At 46.3% G+C, this 25,326-nt stretch overlaps 2 protein-coding genes across 47 annotated transcripts in view; one reads left to right on the top strand and one right to left on the bottom strand.

The window, feature by feature from the left end:
* Positions 1-2,251: 2,251 nt before the first annotated feature.
* SLC25A48 (solute carrier family 25 member 48) overlaps positions 2,252-25,326 on the bottom strand; it is a 66,792-nt gene continuing 43,717 nt past the window's right edge. For 6 of the 46 annotated variants that reach the window (XR_012414609.1, XR_012414607.1, XR_012414606.1 and 3 more), the window contains one exon: positions 22,515-22,644. Coding sequence is in view for 16 of the 46 variants with exons in the window: in XM_073995188.1 (XP_073851289.1) it covers positions 22,522-22,644 (123 nt within the window). In the remaining 30 variants the exon portion in view is untranslated. Of the gene's footprint in view, positions 2,551-4,679; positions 5,279-5,884; positions 6,747-7,942; positions 8,061-11,166; positions 11,698-12,563; positions 14,413-15,355; positions 18,807-18,827; positions 20,795-21,690; positions 21,830-22,514; positions 22,645-25,326 lie in introns of those variants that run through there. The other 40 variants (XR_012414586.1, XR_012414589.1, XR_012414593.1 and 37 more) reach the window with 26 other exon arrangements.
* On the top strand, positions 6,571-10,117 carry IL9 (interleukin 9). Its single transcript, XM_005557828.5, has 5 exons — positions 6,571-6,710; positions 6,823-6,858; positions 6,941-6,973; positions 8,250-8,381; positions 9,913-10,117. The coding sequence occupies exons 1-5, from the start codon at positions 6,594-6,596 to the stop codon at positions 10,030-10,032; spliced, it is 438 nt and encodes a 145-aa protein (XP_005557885.2). The 5' UTR covers positions 6,571-6,593; the 3' UTR covers positions 10,033-10,117.

Raw genomic sequence — 25,326 nt, 5'->3', positions numbered from 1 at the left:
TAAATTACAAATTCTATTATTATATGTTAGAACATCTTTCTGGAGGGCAGTTTGGCAAAATGTATTGAAAGTGAAAGGGTTACAAATACTTGACCATTCATTCCAAATCTAGGATTTATATTGTCAAGAGTAGATGTGAGCCCTGGAACTGGGCAGTCATCTTAGAGCCCCAAGGGGAGGGAAGTCAACCCACAGAGTGGAAAAGGAGCCTGTCCTCCACAAGATCTCAGACCTGCAGATCTGACCACCCCAGGGCCCAGTGTATCCACAGATGCACTGTTTTGTGAGATGGCAAATTTCCTCATCACTCCAGTCAGTGTTAACTGGGGTTTTGTGATTTGTGGTCAATGCCCTCTTGACACAGGGCTCTGTCCTTCCCTTCAGACCCTCCAGCCTCATCTTCCACTTCTTCCCAACAGCCACCTCTGCAGTGGTCAGGCTGCTTCCAACCCTGCCAATACCTTGATTTGCACTTCTGGTCCCAAGATTGTGAGAGAATAAATTTCCGTGGCTTTAAGTCACCCAGTTTGTATGCTTTGTGATGGCAGCCCTAGGACACAGATACAGCTGAGGCCTAGAATCCACCTCCCTCTGCCCCAAAGGCATACTTTGATTTTCTGCTTGTATTAAGTAGACTTGGAATACAGCCTATAGAGTATGGGTCAACAGAAATGGAGATTGATTTATGGCCTTGAAGATAAGAACACAGGCTCTGGGGTGTCGTAAATCTCATTCAAGTTGCCAGCTGTGTGTCTATGGCAACTCTCTTAGCTTTTCTGAGCTTCCATTTCCATATCTACAAATAGGGTTAATAAAGATTGTTGAGGAGGCTGAGATAATATATATAAAGTGCTTAATATGTTACCTTGTGCACAGGAAGATTTAACAAATTCTAACGCCTTAAGGCCCCAGTGTAATCCAGAACAAGAGTTCTCATCCTCTCTTAATTAGATGGACATCAATGAATTGGCCACAGCAAAGGGCAGGGAGTCAGGGGAGTCCCATAGTCTCTGAGAAATACAGGGGCAGGTCTCAAGTAATGATGGACTATGCCAATGGGAGGATGTGAAATTCCATTTACAAGGATAGCCCAGATTGTTATTAACCAACAACAGTGAGGAAAGAGAAGTGAAAGGAAGGAGGAAAGAAATAGATCCTAGGTCTTGGAGCTCAGAGAAAACTGTGTGGGGCGACACAGGGAGCAATAGCTTCCAAGGGCAGCAGACACAGGGCTTGCTCAGGCAGGATGTGAGGGAAAGGGTCCTGGATTCTCCTTCATGGAGAGAAGACCCAACCAAAGGACAGCATAACCAGTGGGGCTTACCCCATCACACTTTGCTAGAAAGTAGTGATCTAGAAATAACTACTTGATTAGGAAATTAGCACTTGAGGATTCTCATAACTAGTTATCTCTTGGCTAATTGGAGTGAAAGGTAGAACGGGTTTTACTTGGAAATGTAGTGCCTTTTTTTTTTTGGTCATTTTATACTGTGCCTTCCTAGAACACATAACCATTTTGTTTTATTCCTAGAGAAATAATCCATGACATATGAGCTTTTATCACAAAAAAATCAAACTTCATCTTTGGAACAAAATAAATGGTTGATCATTGTCTTTTGTCATTTATTGTAAAATATGTTATCTATGATAACTCTTGATATGCATCCCACTCCAATCTTCTTGATATTTAAAATAAGTGAGTAATTGATTTCTGAGTGTGGTGTATTTGCTCTGTAGCTTATTTGCATACTTACATTTTGATACTGAAAGAAATCCTAGGAGCTAAACCTCAAAAGTTGTAGACTTTGCCTAGATAAACATCTGCTGTTTTAATGGTATTTTGAACTGCAGAGCTACCATTTAACAACCCTGTATTCTTTTATTTTTTTATAACTGAGTGGGTGGGGAAATGGGAAAGAATTCTAAAGAACCAGTCACTTCACCTTTCTCCTTCTCTCTGCTTCATCCTTTGCAGAGGAGCTCCTGCACCACCCAGGCCTTCCTCATGCAGTTAGTGTAAGAGTCCAAAGAAAGAAGAGATTGAAAAGCACTTCAGAAATTCTCAAACCCTACACCAACGTAAGGGACTACAGAACTGCAGGAGGATTTACTCCCTTGTTGGTTAATCACTTTTTAAATGTGTTCCTTGTTCAGGTAAATGTGACATCTGCTTTTTGTTTGTTACTTGTCTACTGGGAACCATGTATTGGTCATTTCATCAATAACACACATATAATAAATGTTCACAAAATTAAATGTATTAGTCATTTATTCATTTAAGCAGGAATTCCTGAGCACTCTCTATAGACCATGCCCTGAGAACACAGTGATGAGCAAGAGAGTCCGTTGTAGTGTCCACTGTCGTGGAACTGACATTCTCCTGGGAGAAACACACTGAAAGAGGCACAGGGCAGATGGCAGTGATTGCTGTGGTCAGAGAGGTCTTGCTGAGGAGGTGGCAGTTGAGCTGAGTACTAAAGGATGAGAACAGGTCACATAGGGAGGAGCTGAGGAAGAACTCAGCAGGCAGAGCTTAGCAAGGGTAAAGGCCTGGAGGATGGAAATGAAAAGAAACTGATGTGATGGGAGGGTAGCAGTGACGGAGTATCAAAGAGCAAGGCATCTGGACCAGTCCAGACCACATTTCCAAATGGAAACATGCCTCATTCCTGAGAATATATCCCAAATGGAGCACTCCTCTCTTTGATGAGGAAGGGCTGGGTGAAGGCCCACATTCCTTTCTCTAAGTGAGTGAGTGCTGGGGGTGCATTGGTGCATGGAAAGGGTAAGTAACCTGCCCAAGGAGCACCAGTGGCCGTGGATCACTTGACCCTGAGCCAGCTCCTGAGGGTGGCAGGGAAGGTGGGTGACCCAAGGCCTGCTGGTCAAGCCAAGACTTAGCTTGTTAATTCACTCACTTTTCTCCTAACTTCAATATGTGGGACTTTTCCTAGTACACCAGAGCCTGCCTGACATATCTTTGCTGCAGCTACGGGTTTCATTGAGAGAAGATCTTTGGTTCATTGGACCAGCGAGCTCACTCCACAGAAAGCCTCAGGAAATGACAGACCCCCACCACTTCAGATAATCTGGCAGTCTGTGGCCCAGGTCCCCTGCTCCCTTCCCTCTGTCCAGATGCCTGACCTAAATAACCAGGTGGGGAATGGGAGAAAAGACACCTGAGCCACCAACCCCTAGCTCTACCCTTGCCAGGACTGGAAGATAACAGATGATGTCTTCAGAAAACGAGGGCTGGGGTGTGGGAACTCAGTCAGGGGGTGGCCAACTTTTCCTGTAAAGGGGCCGGATAATAAATGTTTAGGCTTTATGGGTTACATACGGTCTCTGCCACACATGCTTCTTTGTTTTTATTGGTTAATTATTTCTTTATAAACTTTAACCCTCTAAACCCTTAAAAAGGTAAACACTGTTCTTAGCTTGTAGACCTTACCCTCAACCTGAAAAGTGGATTACAGTTTGTTGGCCCCTAACCTAGGCTGCTTTGCCCTGACAAACTTCAAACCGGAGGCTACTTAATCCAAGTTAGGGCTGGAGAAGCTATTTCTTTTAATCTCTATGGGAGTACCCTGAGATGGGCCTTCACTGACAACTGCATCTCAACATCCCTAGATCCCCATTCCCACTTTCCACATGACCATCCTCACTCACCGTCAGTGAAATGGAAGCTGGGAGAGGCCAAGCAATCCCCCAAGGCCATGCAGCTAACAAGTGGTAGAGGCAGGACTTGAACTCAGGTATTCTGATTCCAGAGTCACTGGTCTTAACCACTGTGCTATGCTATCGCCTGCTAGAAACTAGAGCTGTGGCTTTCTCTTTCTGGGCAAAGCCCCCATCTGTACAACAGGTGGGGTGGTGTTTTCCTCAATGTGAGAGGAATACCTGATGGCAGGTGAAACGATTCCCATGGTTCACACACAGAGCATCAAATAATATTGATTCACAGAATGAAAAGATGATTGTCTTTTCACATCTCTCTCAAGTCTTCCAATAATGTCAAGGAAGAAGGTTTAGCCTGATGTTAATGTATCTGTAAAATCTCTCCAAAGCATGCTAATTTTCTTTTCTTTTTTTTTAAACAAGAACAGGCTTTATAACTCAAGGTCCTCAGTAGGCAGTGATAGCTAGCTAGAATTTTAGTAGCACTGCTGTACTATTATTGTTACTTCTCTTGTTAGTTTCATGGTTTTATTTTTTATTGCTTTTTTGATTATTTGCTATTTATGAAAAATGTTAGTGTTGCCATTGCTGTAATTCTCTTGTCCATTTCTTCATAGTTATAAGATTGCTGCTGAAGCTCCTGCCATCACACCCAAATTGGAATTAAGAGGAAAGACAGGGTTCAGCCACTTTTGTCTCCTATTACCAGGAAAGCAAAAGAATTTTACATACTTTGCATTGATCGAAACTTGCTGCATGGCTACACATAGCAGCAAAAGAGGCTGAAAAAGCGGGTGTTTGGCTGGATACATTGGTACCCCAAACTAATCAGAATTCTATCATCAAGAAAAAGGCATACATCCAGTGCTCTGTAACAAAAGTGTTTGCCACAGGCTGGGAATCCTTTGAATTTTCTCTTTAGTGTCTGCAAAGAGCAGGGATGGAAGTCAGAGACGTGGAAAGGCTTAAGGAAATTTAGTAAAAAGCCTGTTTCTCTTTACCTTGTTTACCACCAAGACACTCCCTTCCTCATAGTGCAGTAGAAAAATGACAGTCATCATCACTCCTAAGGAACAATACACAATGAAAAAAACAGTATTGTCATAGTCTTACAGTGGTGGCAAGGAAATCTTACGGGTTTGTCCCCATTGGCTATTATAGCTCAGAGTGCTAAGCTAAAGAACCCCTCACCTTTTCAATCTACTGTGAAGAGACTATATTTACTTACCTGCACATACCTCCAAATATGTACCCTAGAAATCAAATTTGAAGTCTTATAAATCCCAGAAATGGGAAGTTCTTATTTCAAAAACTACTTTTCAAATTAGTGTTTTAATTCAACAAGCATTTAGTGAGTGCCCACACTTCCCCAGGCACCTTCTTAAGTGCTGAGAATATAGGGGTGAACTGGACCCATAAGGCCCTGGAGTATATATCCTGGTGGGAGAGGCAGATAAAAGATCCTCAGAAAAACAGGACCTCAGGAGGATTAACAGCTGAAATCAGGAGACAGACTTCTGGGCTTGAATACAAATTCTGCGGCTTCCTGGCTTTGTGTTTTGGGCAAATTACTTGCCTCTCTATGCCTCAGTTTCTCCATCTGTAAGATAATAAGAATAATTATAACTTCACAGAGTTACAGTGCGACTACTTTTTTGACTCATGATGATTAAACACAGCCATATTGAAGGGCCAGAACACTAAGATGTAGACAGTGTTTTAAAGGGTAAAAAAATGGTGATGACAAATTACTACCCACCTCATTTGGTGGCTGAGTGTATTACATGGCTTAATGCATGTAAAGTGCTTAGAAATGTTGCTAGTATGGCCAGGTGTGGTGGCTCATGCCTATAATCCCAGCGCTTTGGGAGGCTAAGACAGGTGGATCATAAGATCAGGAGTTCAAGACCAGCCTGACCAACACAGTGAAACCCTGTCTCTACTAAAGATACAAAAGATTAGCTGGGCGTGGTGGCAGGTGCCTGTAATCCTAGCTACTCGGGAGGCTGAGGCAGGAGAATCTCTTGAACCCGGGAGGCAGAGATTGCAGCAAACCAAGATTGTGCCACTGCGCTCCAGCCTGGTGACAGAGTGACACTCTGTCTCAAAAAAAAAAAAAAAAAAAAAAAAGTTACTAGTATGTAGTAAGTGCTCAGTAAATGTTAGCTATTATACTATTTCAAGTACTGGGTTTTCACTTGATGTCATGCAGTGTTATACAAGGTCTCTAAAGATACTGAGGAGTCCTCAAGGCCAATTTTAACAAGCATGGTTGCTACATTCTTGTGCTTATAGTTGAAGATTTCTTCTTTCAGACACTTGCACAAAAGGATACTTCTAAGATGCATTTGCATTAGGTGGCGAATTTGATCCTGGGTATGAAAAACATTGAGATTTGAGAATAAAGGATAGTTAAGACTGAGGTTGCAATTACTAAAGGAAAACCCCAACAGAGAGAAGTAAAGTCCTGCAATATCACGCACCCTCCCCTGACCCACTCGCTCTCCCCAAACACCCGTGACTGGCTATATTTTATCAGCATTTCCCATAAAGTCAAAAGGGAAAATACAGACCTGGGCTTTCATGGAAAGTATTCTCATTCTCACAACCAGAATCCCTGCCTTTAATTTTTTTTTTCTTGGTTTTTAGATCTTTAACTTTTCCTTCAGCACTTCAGTACTCAACTTTTTGAAAATCATCTTTTCTGAGGAATGATATTTCCTGGCACAACATCATCTTTGTCAAGTGACTCAGTTTGATTTTTTTGTTTGTTAATATAAAGTGGCCCCAACTTACAGAGAAAAAGTGGGCTTTTGGTATCAGTTTGATGTCAGGGTTTTTCCATGTTTGAGAGGGAGCTTTAAATACCACTCGATTTGAAGGTGTCTTCAGGCGAGCTCCAGTCCTCTGTCAAGATGCTTCTGGCCACAGTTCTTACCTCTGCCCTGCTCCTGTGCTCCGTGGCAGGCCGGGGGTGTCCAACCTCGACGGGGATCGTCATGGACATCAACTTCCTCATCAACAAGATGCAGGTAGGCTGCAGGGGGCGCCCGTGGGAAAGACGGCTACTGACAAAGTGAAATATGTATGAGGATGAAAAAACTCGGGGCTGACTAAAGGTTCTTATCTCTCTATCTACTTTAGGAAGATGCAGCTTCGAAGTGCCACTGCAGTGCTAATGTGAGTGAATGCTCTTTAAGAACTTTCCAAATTAATTTTAATTTTCACATCTGGAATCTTCACTCTGAAATTTCCCTTGCAGGTGACCAGTTGTCTCTGTCTGCCCATTCCTTCTGTAAGTATAATGAGAGAATATAATTTTGACCTTGGATTTTTTTGGTTTGATTTTAAGTAAAAATAAGTTGCTTTATTTAATATTTAATGTTATACATTGTTGCTTAATTCAATTGTTAAGATTAGTATTCCCTGTTAAAACCACATTGTTACAAACTATTCCCTTTTAAAACTAGGATCTTGAAATCCTATATTATGAACATTTCTTTGTATTTAGTTAACTTTATGCCTCTTGAGAAGTTTGAACACTTTTCAACATTAAAAAAAGAATCTTGAATATCTTTTTAGATAGGTGGCCATGTGCACAATTAAATAAAACTGGAACTAAGGATATAATCATTGCTATAGGTCATATCATATTGCTTTCTACCTCATTTAGTGATAACTCTAGAGTTGTGAAACAATGTAAATAAAAAGACTACTCCTTATCATTCATCTGGCATGAATGATCTACGGGCTATACTTCCCTCTCCCTGCCTCCTCCCTTCCTCCCTACCTCCCTATTGTCTGTCTAGCTGATTAGAGTGACTGTTGGTTTGAGTGCTGCCCTCTGGGCAGATAGAGGATCTGAGGTTTTGAGTGGAAGGAGGGCTTCCAGAGGGCCACTGCCCACTCTGGCAGGAAGGACGGGTGGCAGGAAAGTTCTCATTCCTAATTCAAACTCCTGGTTAGGGTGAGGAGGAGGCACTTCTCCAAGGTGCAGTGCTTTATTCTTTCTCATGCAAGGCCTGGGAGAATCTGAGCTTCTTGCCCTAGCGAGGGTAAGACATCGCACCCATCGCCATCCATCCATTAGAGGAGAAGAGGCTAGAGCGCCTTCTGGGCAGGCACCAGGCAGACAGCACAGCCCCTGCCCCTCGGCGTACACTCCGTGTTTTTAGCTGCTGCTGAAATACCAGCTGCATTCAATTGTCACATCCCATTAGCTGGTGTGGAAAGGCTTTTCCTCACTCTGCACTTTCAAACTTACAAGTCTTGAAGCCGGGAAGCACCTCTTGAAAAGAACATTCAGAGCTGACTATTTCAGGGCCCACAGCCCTCATGTTTCCTGGGTGTAACATACAGGAAGTCTCCTCCAGGGGGTGTCACTGTGGAAAAATGGCATCCCCTTTAAATATGGAAGATCACTTCCTACATTGGCAAGGGACCTATCTAAAAATAATGCAAGTTTGAGTAACGGTGATTAAATAAAAACCATCTCTTATATTGCTTTTTGTGATATATTTTCAAAGCTGTCCTCAGAATGTTTCTTTTAATAAATCCTTACTATTTACCAGGACAACTGCCCTGGACCATGCTTCAGGGAGGGACTGTCTCAGATGACCAATACCACAGTGCAAACAAGATACCCGCTGATTTTCAATCGGGTGAAAAAATCGGTTGAAGTACTAAAGAACAACAAGTGTCCCGTAAGTTTGTTTTCATATGTGATGTGTTCCTGTCGGTGATTTCTATGTGAATGGTGATGCCAACCCTGTTTGAACGCAAAAGGATGATAAAGTTGGAATTGATACTTCAAGGCTGATAAAAGACATCTAAGAAATTTAATCAGAAGTGATATAATTAAAGTGAGATCCATTGAAACAATAGAATTAAAGTGAGATAGATCATTGTTCCCCCTAGTTTTAAAAAACACGCCAACGGAGCCATTTACTTCTCTCTATTATGGAATAATGAAAGAATGCTTTCTGAGTGTAATTAGAAGCCACAATCTAGAGAATCAGGGATGCAGCTCACATAATACGAAATTATTCTAGAGATTCAATGTACTAACTGAATGGATGTCGTTAAAAGGGATTTTTTTTTTCCTGTTGGTTAAGGAGGTTTTGTTTTGTTTTGTTTTGTTTTGTTTTGGAGACAGAGTCTCGCTCTGTTGCCCAGGCTGGAGTGCAGTGGTGCCATCTGAGTTCACTGCAGCCTCTGCCTCCTGGGTTCAAGTGATTCTCCTGTCTCAGCCTCCTAAATAACTGGGATTACAGGTGCGTGCCACCACACCCGGCTAATTTTTGTATTTTTAGTAGAGATGGAGTTTCACCATGTTGGCCAGGCTGCTCTCCAGCTCCTGAACTCAAGTGATTTGCTCACCCTGACCTCCCACAGTGCTGGGATTATAGGTGTGAGCCACCATGCCTGGCCTGGATTAAGGAGGTATTTAAAGGGCAATGCACCCAGATCAAGATGGAAGCTTGCCACTCATCCTGAATGCCCATCCACACATTCCTTTCTTCAGCGTATACCCTAGTCCCTGACAGCAGAGTGGGATGGCAAGTTGGGTAGAGGTGACCTCCCTCCCTTTTTTGGGTATTAGCATCTCCACACAAGATCCTAGAAGTCTGAAAGCCCTGAGCTCAACTGTTTAACTGCATGCATTTCTACCATCAATGGCATCTAGTTCTAAGTGCTTAATATATGCTGTCTCACTGAATAAATACATACCTTAGGGACAATTATTCAATTTATCAGTCTCAGTGAGGTTAACTAATTTGCCTAAGGCTGCATATTTAATAAGTGGCAGAGGTGAGATTTGAACTCAGGTCTGTGTGACCTCAGAGCCCCACTCTTAGCCACTGTACTGTCAAATGACCTTGGAAACACAACCTAAAAGGATAATGATACAATGTTAGGCCTCAAAGAGTCCCCAGAAAGGCTTTCTCTAATGGGGAGATTTAGGGTCACTTAATAGGGGGGCGTGTGTGTGTGTGTGTGTGTCTGTGTGTAAAGAGCCCTGAAATCCAACTTGAGGTCAACCACGTATGTTGTCTTTACACCACGTGAGCTAGCCTGGACCTGCCCATCTATTTGCTCTGGGTTTCAAGCCCCTTCCCTTCCCATCCCGACACTCCTCACCACCGACTCTGGCTCTTGGCAGGGGGGCTCCTGGGGCTGCCTGGCTCTACATCATTTGAGTCTCTCTGTCCTTATCAACTTTCATCCCCACAGAATTTTTCCTGTGAACAGCCATGCAACCAAACCATGGCAGGCAACACGCTGACATTTCTGAAGAGTCTCCTGGAAGTTTTCCAGAAAGAAAAGATGAGAGGGATGGGAGGCAAAATATGAAGATGAAATATTATTTATCCTATTTATTAAATTTAAAATGCTTTCTCTTTAAGTTGCTACAATTAAAAAATCAAGTAAGCTACTCTAAATCAATATCAGTTGTGATTATGTGTTTAAAATTGTATGTCTTTATTTTGAAATAAATACATATGGGGGGAAAATGACAGGAGCTGGTCTCTAGGCAATTACTCATCTCTTGCTGCTCAGAACAAAGAAAGCTACAAGTGTTGTTAAGGGGAAGAATAGATCAGAGACTCCTATAGTGATAAGACTCCTGATGCTGAATACAGACCCTCAGACTCAGAGGCTGTAGCTGGGGCTGCAGGGGAGGCTGCAGGGAGCAGTTACAAAGAATGTCAGTGGGGACTGTCTGAGGGTTGCCGCTAGGGGAGGCTGAAGGCGTGTCTGAGGGAGGGAGCCCTGGAGCACTGCTAAGAGGGCTACGGTCCTGAGAAATTGGCCGTGTGCCTGAAATAGGAGAAGGCAGCAGTTTGGAAGTGGGAGACTGCTCAAGAATGTGGGCATGCAGAATAAATGCTTAATAATTAACTGCTTAACCCCCTAGTTATGGTAGGAAGTGGATACTATTATTACATGTTTTTGTTCTATATATGCTGAAACCAAAGCTTAGAAAGTCTCGATGGCTTTCCCAAGATCCCACAGGTGGTGAGATTTAGAAGAAGGATTCACCCCTAGTCTCTGCTTCCAAACCCTTTGCTGTTTGCATTCTGCCCCTTTATTATTCTCTTTATACCAAGGGCATAAGGGTGTACACTGTGCTTCTTCCAACCACAGCCTGAGGGTAAAACAGACCCATCATAATTGCAGTCCACACTCTCATATCCAGAAACCTAGGGAGTCAGATAGGTTTCAGAATTCAAGCTTTTTAGCCTTTTAGAAAGTTAAAACAATCCATGTGCCATATATTACATAACACCCACAGCAGTGCCTGGGGCAAGGTTCCGTAATTAAACCTATCAATCCCGCAGCAGTCACTGAAATGGTCAAGTTTTGCAGCCAAATAAGTCCTAACAAATCTTGAGTTTTCACAGTTGTTTGGATTTCAGAATAATGATAAGAAATTGGTAAGCTGCATTAACAAAACAGTCTTTCTCTAGCTCATGCCCTACTTACCCAGGGAGGCGGTGGGGGGCACTCTCTCCAAGACATTTTATCTGGGGCTGGGCTGGGTGGCTCCAGGAGGGATAGAGGTTTCTGCAGCTTCCTGGACAGCCTGCTGCATGGAGTTCCAGATCGCAGCTGCAACACCTTCTCTTCTCCTCTCCTCCATGTGGGTTTTCTGAATGACTGGCCCCAGACATAGTTGAATCATGTGACACTGTGGTTTACCACCTGCAGCATGGGGAGACACCAGCCCAAGCAGGATCACAGCAGGGACAGATGCTGATGGTTGGTGATGGTTTCAGAACACAACTCGGAAATGCAACATGTTGCCGGAGATGGGCAGAGACGAGCTTACACTCACCGATGCAGATTAATCACCAGCACAGCTTGGTGCTTTCCCTCAGCTTTTCTGCAAAAGTCACATAACCTGCAGTGTTCCCTCCTGCAGGCAAGCTCCAAGGAGGGTTTACTTACAGTGAAGTGTGCAATAATTATCACCTTCTCTGTGCCAGGAGAATTGAGATTCATCAAGAAGTCACCCTGGAGAAAGGAGAACTAACATTTATTGTTCACTCTGTACCAGGCACTCTGCTAAGCCTATTTTGTAGAATATCTGTTGGATCCTCACAAGAACCCCATGAGATATTTATATAATTGTTGTATGTAATTTTTCCCACTGCACAAATGAGATAAGTAGGCCCAACAAGGTTGCATAACTTGGCCAGAAGCACGTTGCTTGCAAGTGCTGAAGTTGCTACCCTCTCCAGGTTGCCAGGCCCCAGGCAGAGTTGTTTCCAGTAGATTCCAGATCAAAGGACACACTGCAGGCCAAAGCCAAGCCAAGATGTGGCCAGCCATAAAGCTGGCTTGCCCATCTATCCATCCATCCCTCCCTCTGTACATCCATCCAGTTTGAAGCAGGAAGACGCTGTGATGTTTCAACCTCACAGTTCCTCTCCTCTCATTGTCACATTGTCACCCTGCTTCATCGACCCCAGACCAAGACTCCCCATTCTCTGCAAGGGGAGGCCTCAGCAGAAACTCAAAGAGGACCCAAAGGGCTTCATTCTTTATTTTTATCACTTGAAAAAGATGGCTTTAGCCAGGCACAGTGGCTCATGCCTAAAATCCTGGCACTTTGGGAGGCTGACGCAGGCAGATCACTTGAGTCCAGGAATTTGAGATCCTCCTGGTCAATATGGTGAAAGCCAATCTCTATGAAAAATACAAAACTTAGTTGGGTATGGTGATGTGCAACTGTAGTCCCAGCTACTTGGAGTCTGAGATGGGAGGATCGCTTGAGCCTAGGAGGTCGAGTGTGCAGTGAGCCATGACTGCACTGCTACACTCCAGCCTGGGTGACAGAGCAAGATCCTATCTTAAAAACAAACAAACAAACAACAACAACAACAAACAGATGGCTTCATTGAGATATGCTTCATATACCATATGCAATACAATTCATCCATTTGAAGAGTATAATTCAATAGATTTTAGTACACTGGCAGGGTTGTGCAACCATCCCTCTTTATACTGTATCATATTATCTGTAAATAGAGGTAATTTACTTCCATTTTTCCAATTTGGATGCCTTTTCTTTCATTTTCTTGGCTAATTTCTGGCTAGAACCTCCAATACAATGTTGAATAGAAGTGATGAGAGTAGATATTCTTGCTTTGTTCCTGATTTTAGCGGGAAAGGATCCAGTCGCTCACGATTAAATATTAATATGATGTGAGCTGTGGACTTTTCATAAATGTTTATTATCAGACTGAGAAAATTCTTTTATTCTTGTCTGTTGAACACTTTTATCTTGAATGAGATTGGACTATGTCAGATGTATTTTCTGCACTTATTGGTATAGAGGTTATTGATACAGAGGTTAATTCTTGGCTTTAGAATTTCCAATGGTAACTCTCCTAGCCCTGGGATAGAAAGTAACTCCTTGGACTATGGAAGAGAAGTCAGAGAGGAGAGGATGATGGCAGACGCTGTTGAGTTCCCTGGAGAAGAGCTCTCTGCCTGGCCCCCAGCAGAGCCTCGGGGAAGAGGGCAGCACTCCTGGGGAGGGCGAGGGAGGCGTGTAGAAAACCGAGAGTAAAGGGCACATGAGCCATATTCCCTGAGTGCCCTGGGAGATGACATGAAAAGAGAATGCCTCTCGCCACCACACCTAACGTTTGGTATAGGGAGGACCACCCACAGGCCCTAGGAAGCTGGGCTTGATGCAGCCCCCTGAATAGTTTCAACGGAGAAACCAAAGATTTTCACCCAGGGCAGAGAGGGGCACTGATGTGTCTTGGAGGATGGTAAGGCCGGAGAGACCTTGGGATGGGCATATATGGCATGCTCAGACCAAGGACAGGGACCAAATGGGACTGAAGATGCTTCTACAGAAGCCACCCTGGAGGGAAAGCCACGCCCAGGACTAGCCGGGAGGAACACCAGGGTAGGACAGACAGAGCACCTCCCAGAACCCTGAAGCCTCTCCCTAAATCCCAAGCCTCCCAGATCTAAAGTCAACCCCAGGGGAAGGTGGAGAAGGAAAAAATCTTGAACTGGGCATTTAACTTGGAATTTCGAAGTTTTACCCTGAAATGGCAAAATTATTTTTTTCTGTCATCAACTTGAAAAAAAAATCTCAATTTAGTTAACAAAAAATAAAGAAACCTTCATTTGTTTGCTGCAGACCTGAGGATGTGATTGAATCACTCAACAGACACTAATAAGTGCGCAGTGAGGAGCACGCGCTGGACTCAGTGTGCGGCTGAGGAAGGCGCTACTGCTGTCCTCGGGATCCACCGGTGCACAGGAGCCGGGAGAAACCTGGTCAGTGCTGAGAGGAAAGGGAGGCACGGGGGAGTGGTACTTGAGACTGGAGGGAGTGGCTGAGCCCAGAGCTCACTGGCCCCTCCCCATCCTCAGCCAGAGGAGCGAGGATGGACGGTTTCACTGGATGGTTTCTGGCTCCCTGGTGCTCATGGTCTGGACTTCTCTGGACCAAACATTTCTTGGAAACCTCTTTGATGCCAGCCTAGCAGAGTGGGCATTGGGGAGCAGACCTTGGAGGGCTTGAACCAGTGACTCATGAGGCATCCCAGGCATCAGAAGGGCCACGTCAGTGTCTGCACCATCCTGGCCCACGCTTGCTGATTGATGTCCACTTGGAGGTCCAAAGGCCAAACATCTGCAGCTCTCAGGGCTTCACATGCAGAGATGAGGCCCAGGGAACACTAGTCACCCTGTGTTTACCTCCTGGAAAAAGCAAACAACCTAGATTCAGAGAAGGCAGGCAAAGAACAGAAACCAGAAAAATCACACCACGCCCCCCCTTCCTCCAAACCCTATGTTTTGCACTTTACAGTTTACAAAAACACTTTTGCACTTCATTGTTATGGAAGCTGTGCAAAGGAGGTAAGGGAGACCAGTGTGGCCATTTTACAGATGGCTCAGGGGGCACGGATGCCTGCAAGAGCACACAGGTAGCCGATGGCCCACGTGAAATTGGAACCCAAGGGGAAGGTCTCCCTAGTGTGAAGTTCTTTCCACCACAGAGAAGGGAAAGGGCAACACCAAGGGAGATGGTGATGCCCAGGAAACAGGAAGAGAAGTGTCACGGGGTCCAGGTGCTCTCACCACAGGGCCAAGGTGGTGCACTCCCAGACGCGGACTCCTGCAGAGGGTTTAGTTGACCTTTGCTGCCACCAAGCGGCCGTTCTGAGAGTATCAGCCTTTGGGTGAGGGATATATACATAATATATGTGTAAACAGGTCAAAACTACTTTCATAGAACACTAAGATGTTATCTGCATAGAATACTAAGATGTTATCTGCTCTTTTCAATCTTATTTCTCACAAGTGTACAATGGAGTTTCCCAAAGGCTATATTGCAAGTGATAACCCATTGACTAAAAGCAAAAGGAGACAGGGGAACACAATTGCTCTCTGTTTAAGCCAGACTTAGCTGCAAAAAGGGAACACAACACAAGTCTTCTCGTTAGTTACATTGGTTTAGAAAGAATCATTATTTTCATAGAATGTTATTTATGTTAAAATGTCGTGGGTTTATTATTATACCTAAATGGATAAATATTTTTGAAATTGTTTGAATTTCCAGTAAATGTTGGTAAATATATAAGCAGACGTTCTTTGAGGCCCTTAATAATTTTCAGAAGTGAAAGGGGCTGCTGAATGGTAATGTTTTTTTTTCTTCTTTTCATCGTTCCTAGTAAGGCAAATTGGCCAACCTTGAAGCCCCCCAACTCCAGGACACAGACACCAAAGCTGGTGCTTGGCTTGGAATTCTGTTTTGTTTTCATCCTTCTTAAAAATAGGATTCCATTTGTTTAAAGACTTTCCTGACCATGACACAGAAATTAATGCCTGGTACTAAGCTCTCTGAGGGCAGAGTCCCTGCCATTGTCACCCAATGCCTGTAACAGCACTGGGAACAGACTACACGCTCTCGCTCTCTCTCTCTCTCTCTCTCTCTCTCTCTCTCTCTCTCACACACACACACACACACACATATTTGGTTAAATAGAAGCATAATGTGTTGATGGAGGAAAACTCACAAGCTGTTGGCCCCAACTATTCCACAAGATTGCCCTCTCCAGAAAAATCTAAGAGGAAGTAGATCCGTTGCTGGCTGACGCCTCCCAGATCTGGCTACCACAAGAGGTTTGTTTGGGTTGGAGCCGAGTTTCTTCATTAAAGCCAAGTTTAATTCATTGCAGCCCAGGTGCTCCTGGGTGAGAGTGAGGGTGTAGAAGATGTGCTGAGGCAGTGTCTGCCCAGCATGCAGGAGGGCAGGGAGGGAAGGGGCTGTTACTCAGAGCCGGGCTGAGGCTGGGCAGCGAGGCAGAGCCAGCCCGCAGCCTGAAAAACAAGTGCCCAGCAGGGAGCCCTAGCTCTGCAATAAGATGTGCTTTTATTTTAAGATATTATAAAAACAATATATGCTTGCTGTAAAAAAATTAAAACATTACAGTAATCACCATCATCAAATCACCATCATTATAGTGATATACAAAGAAATCACCATCATCAAAGTAGGAACTGAAAGCCTTCTCCCAATCCCATATCCCAGAAATAGCCACTATTAAATTTGGTGTGTACCCTTCAAGGATTTTTCAATGCCCATGTAATTACCCATATATGATATGCATTTTAAAATGAAAATGAATAACATCATATATGTTATTCTGCCCCTCCATTTCTGCACTTAAAATGTTGCTGACCTATTTCCATGACAATATATGTAAGATCTACCTCATTCTTTTTAGTGGCTGTTTGTTTAACCCCCTCTTCTATTGACAGGCATTTGGAAAGTTTCTCAATTTTCATTATTACAAACAATTCTCAGTTAACATGGTCATGCTTGCATTTTTGCCCATTAATTTATGCTTCCTTTATTCTAAACCCTGCTCATTCTTGCTGCTATGCTGTATCTAAGGATTGGGAAGACTCAGCCCTGGCTCTGAAGATGGGCACAGGCCAGTGAGAAACAGAGGGTGCACAGGCATGACTGTAGCACAGGGAGGGACACAGTGCCAGAGGGGTGTCATGTCGGTGGAAGAGCCATGGATGCTGCTAGGGGAGAGAGAGAGAGAATCAAGGAAGCCCTAACATCTAAAGGCTTAAAGCACCTGAGCTGGGTTGAAAACAGGGAGCATTCCTGTTCCTGGTGATGCTGGGGATAAGAGTGTCCTATAGGTTAAAGAAAAGCACAGAGGCAGGGAAGTCTGGAGGGTGCTGGGCAGACAAGCAGCTGGCCCAGCAGGCTTGTTGGATCACTTGGGAACTCTTTAAGCAACATTTAAACGCCCATTATATGCCTGGCACTGGATGGGATGGGGGAAACGATGGGAGCACAGGGAACCTGGACCAGAGCAATGGGAGGTGAGTCCAGAAGGGCAGTTCTGATGTGGTTGATGGGAGGCCTTCATTAGCAGTTTCAGACTCCATACTTATGTGTCCCAACAACTTTGTCCTTTTTTACACCTCAAAATAGCCATCATCGTGGCTGCTGGTGATGTTCCCTGGGTTGGACAGCAGGGGAGTGTAGCCTCAGGAAGATTATCAAATGGGATTGGCGGTAAAGTCCTGAACTGGGGCTCAGGTATGTTGGAGCCTCAGTTTTTTCATCTGTAAACTGGATCAGCAATGCTTCTCTCTGCTTGTCTCCTCCTACAATCAAGAGGTACCATGATGATTAATAGAAACTAGGAAAGGCTCAGACACCTGAAGAAGGTGGTTGCTGCATCTCAGCTTCATCAGGAGCACCCAGTAGAAGACCCTAGTTGGCCTTGTGGACACAGCACCACTTCTAATCAAACTGTGCAAGCATACCTAGCACCAGGAAATGGTCCAGTTGAGGCAGACTTAAGAAACACATTCTAGGATGTGTTAGAGCAGAGACTTTAAGCCTACCCAGGGATGAACCAGGTGCCAGAAGCATCTCTTCACTCACATCCTCCATGCCCGCCCAGGCCCAGTGATGCTGGAGCAGACAGGCAGGCTGGTCTCTTCCTATCAGTAGAGCCTCTCCACTGCACCAGAATGACGTGCCACTGAAGTCCCTCGTGGCTGTCCCCAGCACCGAGGTCAGCATCTGCTCGGCAAATGTTTGATGACTGAACAAATGAATGAATGTCCCACTGCAGGAGGGTGGGCAGCTTGAACTGTAACCTGCAGAGATCCCCAGGGGACCCTGCAGTCCCAGGGGCTGTGAAGGAGAAAGATTGAGGAGGGCATGCCGAGGGTTTTATTTCAAGCAGGGAACCCTCCGCTCCAGTAACAGGTTTCACACCGAAGAGACAGAACACTTTCAACTCTTTTGCACCATAGCATTGCTTTGGTCTTAGGTCTAGTAAGGCAGAGATTTTTCCGAGTCATGGCCCAAATCACTCAAAGGCAGGGGGTGGTGGGGGAACAGGGTAGTGGAGAAACCAAGGAAGACCTTTTCAAGGGAAAGAAAAAAAGAACAAATTTGAGGACATTTCCTTCACTGGGATGTAAGCCAGGGATGGCAAATAGATTCATTTCGTATGGCAGTTCTGCGCAGCTGGTGGTGGCTGCCGGGGCACTGTGCTGAGAAAGACTCTGAGGCGCCACTCGGCTCATCAAGAAAGGGCTCTATGATTGACTAGGAATGCTTGTTGTGGGCACAGAATTGGGAGAGGCTGCAGGGACACAAGCCACATAACAGCAAAATAGCAATGGCCTCCCCATGCAGCTCTAGTAAGGAATAAAATTTAGAACAATGAAGTCACTCTGGAAACCAGACTGTGGATCAAGTATTTTGTTTTGTTTTGTTTTGTTCTCCATGTAAAAATAAGGCCCAGAGAGTGCCCACCCCAACCAAGCCCAGGGCCAGCCTGCCTGAAGCAAGTCACCAACGTGTGCCACTGCTCAGGGTGGGAGAACCCCTAGAAGGTTTCTGTCCCTCATCACCCTTTTCAACGGCTATGCCCTCCCTGCCGACCTGAGGCATCTGGGAAAAAAGAAGCCAGGCTGCCCCTGCTCAGTTTCTCGCCTCACCTGTGTGGAGGGGGGTTTCCCTCTGGGCCTGCAACATCCACAGAGGCCTGAACAGAGCGAGAGGAATGACAGTGGCCAGGAGCCTCTTGGAAGCCAGGCAGGGGCATCTGACAGAGAAACAATGTGAAGAAGTTTTTAATGCTTTTATTTTGAAACTTAGAGCCAACTCCACCTCCTCCATGAATTCACAGTGACTTTACAATGGCCATGGGGGGAGGATCTATTTTACTCCAGTTTTGTTTTGTTCTGTTCGTTTTTTTGTTACCAGGTGCAAGTCCAAAGCTGAAATAGTTGGTGATCAGTTGACCAATGGTCAGTTGAATCCCTCCAAGGCAGGAGCTCCGCTGCCCCAGCTGGGGTGGGGATCAGAATGCTTGCAATTGTGAAGGAAGGAAGGGGTTCTGAGGACAGCCTGCTTGGCTGAAAGCCCACCTGGCGGAGAGTCTTTCTTTCTCTTCAGTAAATTCACACCATGGGTTCTGCAGACACTGTTAGCATTGACCTGTTAATGGGATGAGGCCCTGGGAAAAAGGAGGAGAGACAAGAACATCATCTAACAGGAGTCTTGAAATCTTGGATCTTGGGGTCAAACAACCCATTTGGAGACTGGGTTTGTGAAGCACCAAGAGGCAAAGTACGGAGTGGCAGAGGCTCTCAGGGTTACCGGGGCTATTTGTAAATGTTCAAAAAAGGTATCATAAGAGGACTATGTCTTCTTTCCTTGAAAATCAGTTTTCCTGAAACTGCAAGTAGGCTACTGAGATCTGGAGCATGCGTGTCAGGACAGAGGGCAGACCAGCATTATTCCAGTGGAGCATGCGTGTCAGGACAGAGGGCAGACCAGCATTATTCCAGTGGAGCATGCGTGTCAGGACAGAGGGCAGACCAGCATTACTCCAGTGGAGCATGCGTGTCAGGACAGAGGGCAGACCAGCATTACTCCAGTGGAGCATGCGTGTCAGGACAGAGGGCAGACCAGCATTACTCCAGTGGAGCATGCGTGTCAGGACAGAGGGCAGACCAGCATTACTCCAGTGGAGCATGCGTGTCAGGACAGAGGGCAGACCAGCATTATTCCAGTGGAGCATGCGTGTCAGGACAGAGGGCAGACCAGCATTATTCCAGGAAGCTCTGGAGGTTGGTCTTGGACAGGTGGATGGCAGAGTTGGATTCATGAGCCACAGACAAGTTTGAGAACCAGCCACTGATGAGTGGGCGGGATGCCACATCTACCACCAAAGGTCACTGATCTTCTCGCATGGGACTTGGGGACGCTGGGGGAGATCTCTGTGCCTGGTTGCTGGAAGGCACCTGGCAGCTGCTGGGAGCTGGGTGATCTATCCCCTGCAGGCTCTTAGAAACAATTCTCAAGTCATCCCTGTCATCTGTACCCAGGAACTCTTGAGATGGTCCCCATCCCGCCACTTCTTAGGGACGGCTTGACTCCCTAGATCTCTAATATACGTCATCTCACTCTGTCCTGGGTCTAGACAATGAGGGAGGCAGTCAAAGAGTGGGTGTGACTGCTATCTGAGCATGGCCTGCCCCAAATCTCAGAGCTACTTGGTAAATTAAAATCCAGTCTTGTTAACAGGCCTTGGTGTTTTGGGGTTAGAACAGGAAGTTGAATGCCATGGGCAAGACTTGTTTAAGATGAATCTGTAGACCGGTGGCTGGGAACCTCACTCTCCCACCAGGAGGCAACAAACTCCTCCCTGCCTTAGCAGTCCTCCCTGTTGAGGGAGACAGACGTCCATGCCCCTTGCAAGAAAGAGCGCTTTCAGAAAGAAAAGCTTCCAGTTGCGTTGGTCACTGCTTGTGAAAGGCTAAATGCAGGACAATCGTGATTGGGTTGCTAGAAAGTTCCTTCTTTGTACTGAAGCAGTTAATCATGAGGGTGGTCGCAGTGGCAGGTACGACAGGTTGGGCAGGCATCCGGCCACTCTGGGATCTAGGAGGTCTTGGCGTTAAAACCATCTTGTAGCTGAAGATTTCATGACATGGGAAAATGGTCCCAAACTACTGAATGGGAAAAGAGGGCCGTAAAACACTGTGTAGAGTAGGATCCCAATTTGAAAATACACAGAAGACAAATCTGGAAGAATAATAACAAGGTCTTGTGATGACAGGTCTTACTATTTTGTTCTTTCTGTTTATTTAAATTTTCTATTTTTTCTACAATAAAAATGCATGACTTTTATTATAGGATGTTTAAGAAATTACTTTTCTCTTAAAGAGAGAAAAGGGGGAAATGGCCAATATCCGAGCACAGCTTTAAGAAGAAGACAAACTCCTTCCCTGTCCTGGAGGCCACCCAAATGCTGTAACTCTTCACTCAAGATGTTGAATTATGCAAACTGTGTTGCTACCCTTTTCCTTTTATAAGAAAGGGCAAATAGCCAGAAAAGCAGTGAATGTTGCTGCTTTAGCAAAAAGTGGAGAGCATTTTATTTGAAGCCAGCTTCTGGGGCTTGTCCTGGGCTAACTACAGTCAGCCTGGTTGGTCAGGCCCCCTCCCTTTGTCCAGGTTCTGGCACCACCCGTGCATCCCAGCAGGGCTCTGCCGTCCCGAGAACACCCCTGCCAGCTCACACGGGGAGGCAGCAGTGAGGTTTTATAGACAAAGATCATCCTTCCTAGGAGAATTTATGCTAACCAAGACTCATGTCAAATGGCTTCTTAGTTGACTAGAAAGTTCAGTCCACACCCACTTTGTCTTCTGAGCTTTGCAGGTAGCCAGTGTGGGGCCAGACAATGAGGAAGAAAAAGCTCAGGGAGGAAGAGGAGGCCTGAGGGAATATGGGGGTTGGTCATCCACCCATCCGACGACACTGCTGAGTGGTCCTTTGTGTGCCGGGCTCTGTGCTAGGCACCATTAGTGCAAACGTAGGGACAGCACGGCAGCCCCGCCTGGGGAGTGAGGGCGTCCTCTGGCATTTAGGATGCAGTGTGGGTGGGGGTGGGGGATGGTCTGCAGAAGGCGCGACTCACCCCAGCTGAGAAAGCAAGCCGGCAATCCAGAAGGAGGAGACTTCTACAGCCTGGATGACAAAGAGCTGGTGAAGCCAAGGACAAGTGGGAAAGGAGCGAGAAGAGGATGTCAGGCAGAGGGGACAGCCTGAGCAAAGACCTAGGGGCGAGAGAGAGGGCGGAACATTCAGAACAGTGGTGAAGGGTGAGGCCAGCAGAAGCAGGGTGAGGGCTTTATCTAGAGGGCAATGGGGAGCCAAGGAGGGCATGTGAGCATGGGAGTCAGATTTCTGTCTTTAGAAGAGTCCTCAGGCTACAGTGATCTTTCTGCAATGAGAAAGAAAAAGAGGGTATGGGAGGCAAAGAATGGTGGCAGAGACCTGTCCTCTAGGGCTCTGGGAGCCTGTGGGTGGCTCTCAAGTCAGGCCCTGCAGTTCAGTAGGGAGGTGGGGAGACGGTGCCCCCCTGCAGGTATCCTGGTTGCAGTCCTCACTTGTGAGCCTGGGTCATTGCGTCTGCACGGTGAAGGTAAAAGTGCTTCTCTGCAAGGGCTGTTGAAGCTACTGGATGGGAAAATGGAGAGGCAAACTGCCTGGAAACAGGTATACTCTGTGCCAGACTCAGTCCCTGGGGACCCAGCGCACCACCAGTCACTGGTGGGCATTTCCCAACTGCTGTTTGATGACAAGAAGGGTGGCAGCTCTAGCCCCAGCTTACCACAGATAAGATATGTGATAAACCACAGGACATTTCAGAAGGCCACAACATTCTCATGACCAAAAAAAAAAAAAAAAGAGTTTCAAGTTCCTGGGAGGTACAATTAGCTGGGATGGAAGCACACTGACCTGGCGCTCATGGACTCGTCACTGCGTGGTCCCCGCGGATAGCCTGCAGCGACAGCTCGTACCCAAGGAACATGGCCGCGCTCATGGGGAAGCCCCGCACCGCGTTCACAGTGATGCCTCTGAAAAACACCTTTGCACAGGGGCCCAGTTATTGCAGGGGACTGAGCCACACCTCTGCAGGGCCACTAAGGAGGGGCAGAGAACAGCTCGTGGTGCTGCCTGCCCAGGCCCCGTTCCCAGCCACAGCCCAAAGGACCTGTGTAGGCAGAGACCACAAAGGGAAGTCCCAGTCATGCCCTGCCCTGACCCGTCATGCCTGATGGTGCTTTTCCTGCCAGACCCTGATACACATGCACTAAATACTATAGGTAAGCTCTTGGGCCAGGCAAACACCTACATATGCTTTTTAAATTGCCCTCTCTCCCCCTCTCTCTCTCTTCTTCTCTCATATGCATACACACACTGTCTCTCTCTCTCTCTCCTCTCTCTCTCTCTCTCTCTCTCTCTCTCTCCTCCAGAATCTAGAAGCCCTAAGTAGAGCACCCAGCCATGCCCAATCACTGTAGCAGGGGCTTCACAGGACATCCCCAAAGTGGCAGAGAACGGAACTCGAACTGTGCTTAAGACTCTGCAGACGTGGAGTTGAGGCACAGCTTTGCCATTGAGGTTGAGGCACAGTTTGTCACTTGGGCCAATGGCAAACTCTCTGGAACTCATTTTTCCCGACTGTAAGAGGGGAGTAATGATAGAATCAACCTGATAAGAATGTTGGAGGGACTAAATGAGATGAGGCTTTTCAAGCACTTGCAAGGTGCCTGGCATATAGTATAAGCATGTGTTAACTGCTGATTATCATCATCACCCTCCTTGTTCTTATTAATAGTCTATCACCTAATAGGGAATAGGACTCAACCTCCAGCACTAGGATGCGTGCTCGGGAAGAATGGCCCGTGCTGCTGAGCTGCTGAACTCTGCCTTTGCTGCTCCATGACACCTGCATTTGTCTTCCATCCCCAGGGAGTATTATGTGATGCTTCCCAAACATGGCCTATGATCTTCCTTTCCTCCCTCAATCTTTTTGCTTGGTGTTGGGTGTCAGCTCATAAATGTGATGTGATTCCAACTCTCAAGCAGTGATAACCTATTAGCAGAGATAAGGCCCGTTTAGGAACAATAACAACATGACCCAGAAAATGAGAACAGATAAGAGCTTTGGCGAGAGGGACCGTGGGGAGGAGCTGGCCTTTTATACATCTTCTGGTAAGTAATGACCATCTAAAAGCAAGTTCTCACACAAATATAAATGACTTGAGAACTGTCAGGCACAGATAGAAACCTACTCGGATTCCTGTATAATTTTCTAAGTTTAAGAAACATAACTGGTCATTTTGTAAAAGTAGAAACCAACCCTTTGGGTTTCCCCAGTTTCCTCAGTCTCTGGGCACTGTGGTATCAGAGTTGGTGCAGGCCTCTGTCACTGGCTAGGATATCAGGTGACCTTCCTTCAGGAGAGGTGCCTGCACTTTGCAGCAGCCTCCAGGGTGCAACATGGCCCTAGGGACGGGGCTAATGGACAAGGATCCCTAGAGATGAACAAGTGGCTCAGCCAAGCCCTCGAGCTGTTCAAGCAGTGAGATCCTGGTAATATTAACACTCTTCTCTGATGTCTGACCTTTCTGGAATTCCACAGGCTCATCCAGAATGACTGAATAACAGCCAGGAACTGGGTCAAACTCCGAGAGGAAAATTCCATGCCGGTGCCCACAGAGGTTGCCCTGTGGGTCTGGGCTTGGCTCTGCTCTGCAAGGTGGAGGCAGCCATGGCCCGGCTTGGAGTGTGAGCCTTCTGTCCCACAGCACCAGGCTCTGCAGGAGCTGTGGGTCACTTCAGACAAGCAGACAGCCCTCCCTCCAGCAGCTGTGGCCTGCTCTGCTGCGGAGCCCACAGAAGGCAAACGAAGTGCAGACCTGCCAGCTTTTACCTAGAGCTGTCAGAGCATATGACCTCCAGACCGAGTCCCCCTCACTCCCACCCTACAAAGCCTCAGTGGCTCCCTATGGGCTAGGGTCAGGTCCATACCGTTTCCTGGCTTGCAAGGACCCACATACTCTCCCTTGCACTTTCTCTGGGCGGCCTCTCACAGCTGACACCCTGGGCAGGTTAACGGCCTGTCATTCCTTTAAGGGGTCAGACTTTTTCCTCCACTGGGCCTCTTCTGGTACCCTCTGCCTGGAGTGCTTCCCAGGCCTGGCTTGCAGCCTGGCAGTGTCGCCATGGCCACCCCCAGGTGGATGATGGCCCCTCACCTTCTGTGCACTCAGTATCTCCCCATCACAGCACTCCTCACACTGTTCTCCAAGTGTCCCTGACTTACCTGTCAGGAAGGACAGACAACAGGGGTGGGAGTGGGATTAGCAACCACAGTCAGGACAGTGAATGCAGGGCTGTGTGGGTGGTTTGCCTCTGAAACCCCAGCACCTGCGAGCGCTTAGCCCAGAGTAGACCTTCCATAAACACATTAAATGAATCAGTGAATGGATGGATGGATGAGTAAATGAATGAATGAATAAATGAACTTTTAGACGTGAGAAAGGAAGAGTCCTGGTGGCTGTAGTTCAGGGTTCCTGGAGCAAGAGGGAGGCTCCAGATTCCCCAGGGACAGCAACCCAGGGCAGCTGGCCCTGGTGCCTCCGGAAGCTGTCTACCTACAAATGCCCCCTCTGTCTGCCATTCAGCCTCATCTCACTGCCACAGCAGCTGCTTCCATGGAGCCAAGAATACCAAGGTGCTTCACCAGCCTCGTTATTTCAGA

This window comes from Macaca fascicularis, chromosome 6 (assembly GCF_037993035.2).
Source record: "Macaca fascicularis isolate 582-1 chromosome 6, T2T-MFA8v1.1".
NCBI classification, from domain to species: domain Eukaryota; kingdom Metazoa; phylum Chordata; class Mammalia; order Primates; family Cercopithecidae; genus Macaca; species Macaca fascicularis.
The sequence above is the reverse complement of the archived record's forward strand: the minus strand, read 5'-3'. Positions and strand labels throughout refer to the sequence as shown.

Bases quoted from the DNA above. Each gene is read 5' to 3' on its own strand.
- IL9 (XM_005557828.5), top strand. From the start codon at position 6,594: ATGCTTCTGGCCACAGTTCTTACCTCTGCCCTGCTCCTGTGCTCCGTG. The intron at 6,711-6,822 runs GTAGGCTGCAGG...TATCTACTTTAG, and splicing joins TCCTCATCAACAAGATGCAG to GAAGATGCAGCTTCGAAGTG. The intron at 8,382-9,912 runs GTAAGTTTGTTT...TCATCCCCACAG, and splicing joins TAAAGAACAACAAGTGTCCC to AATTTTTCCTGTGAACAGCC.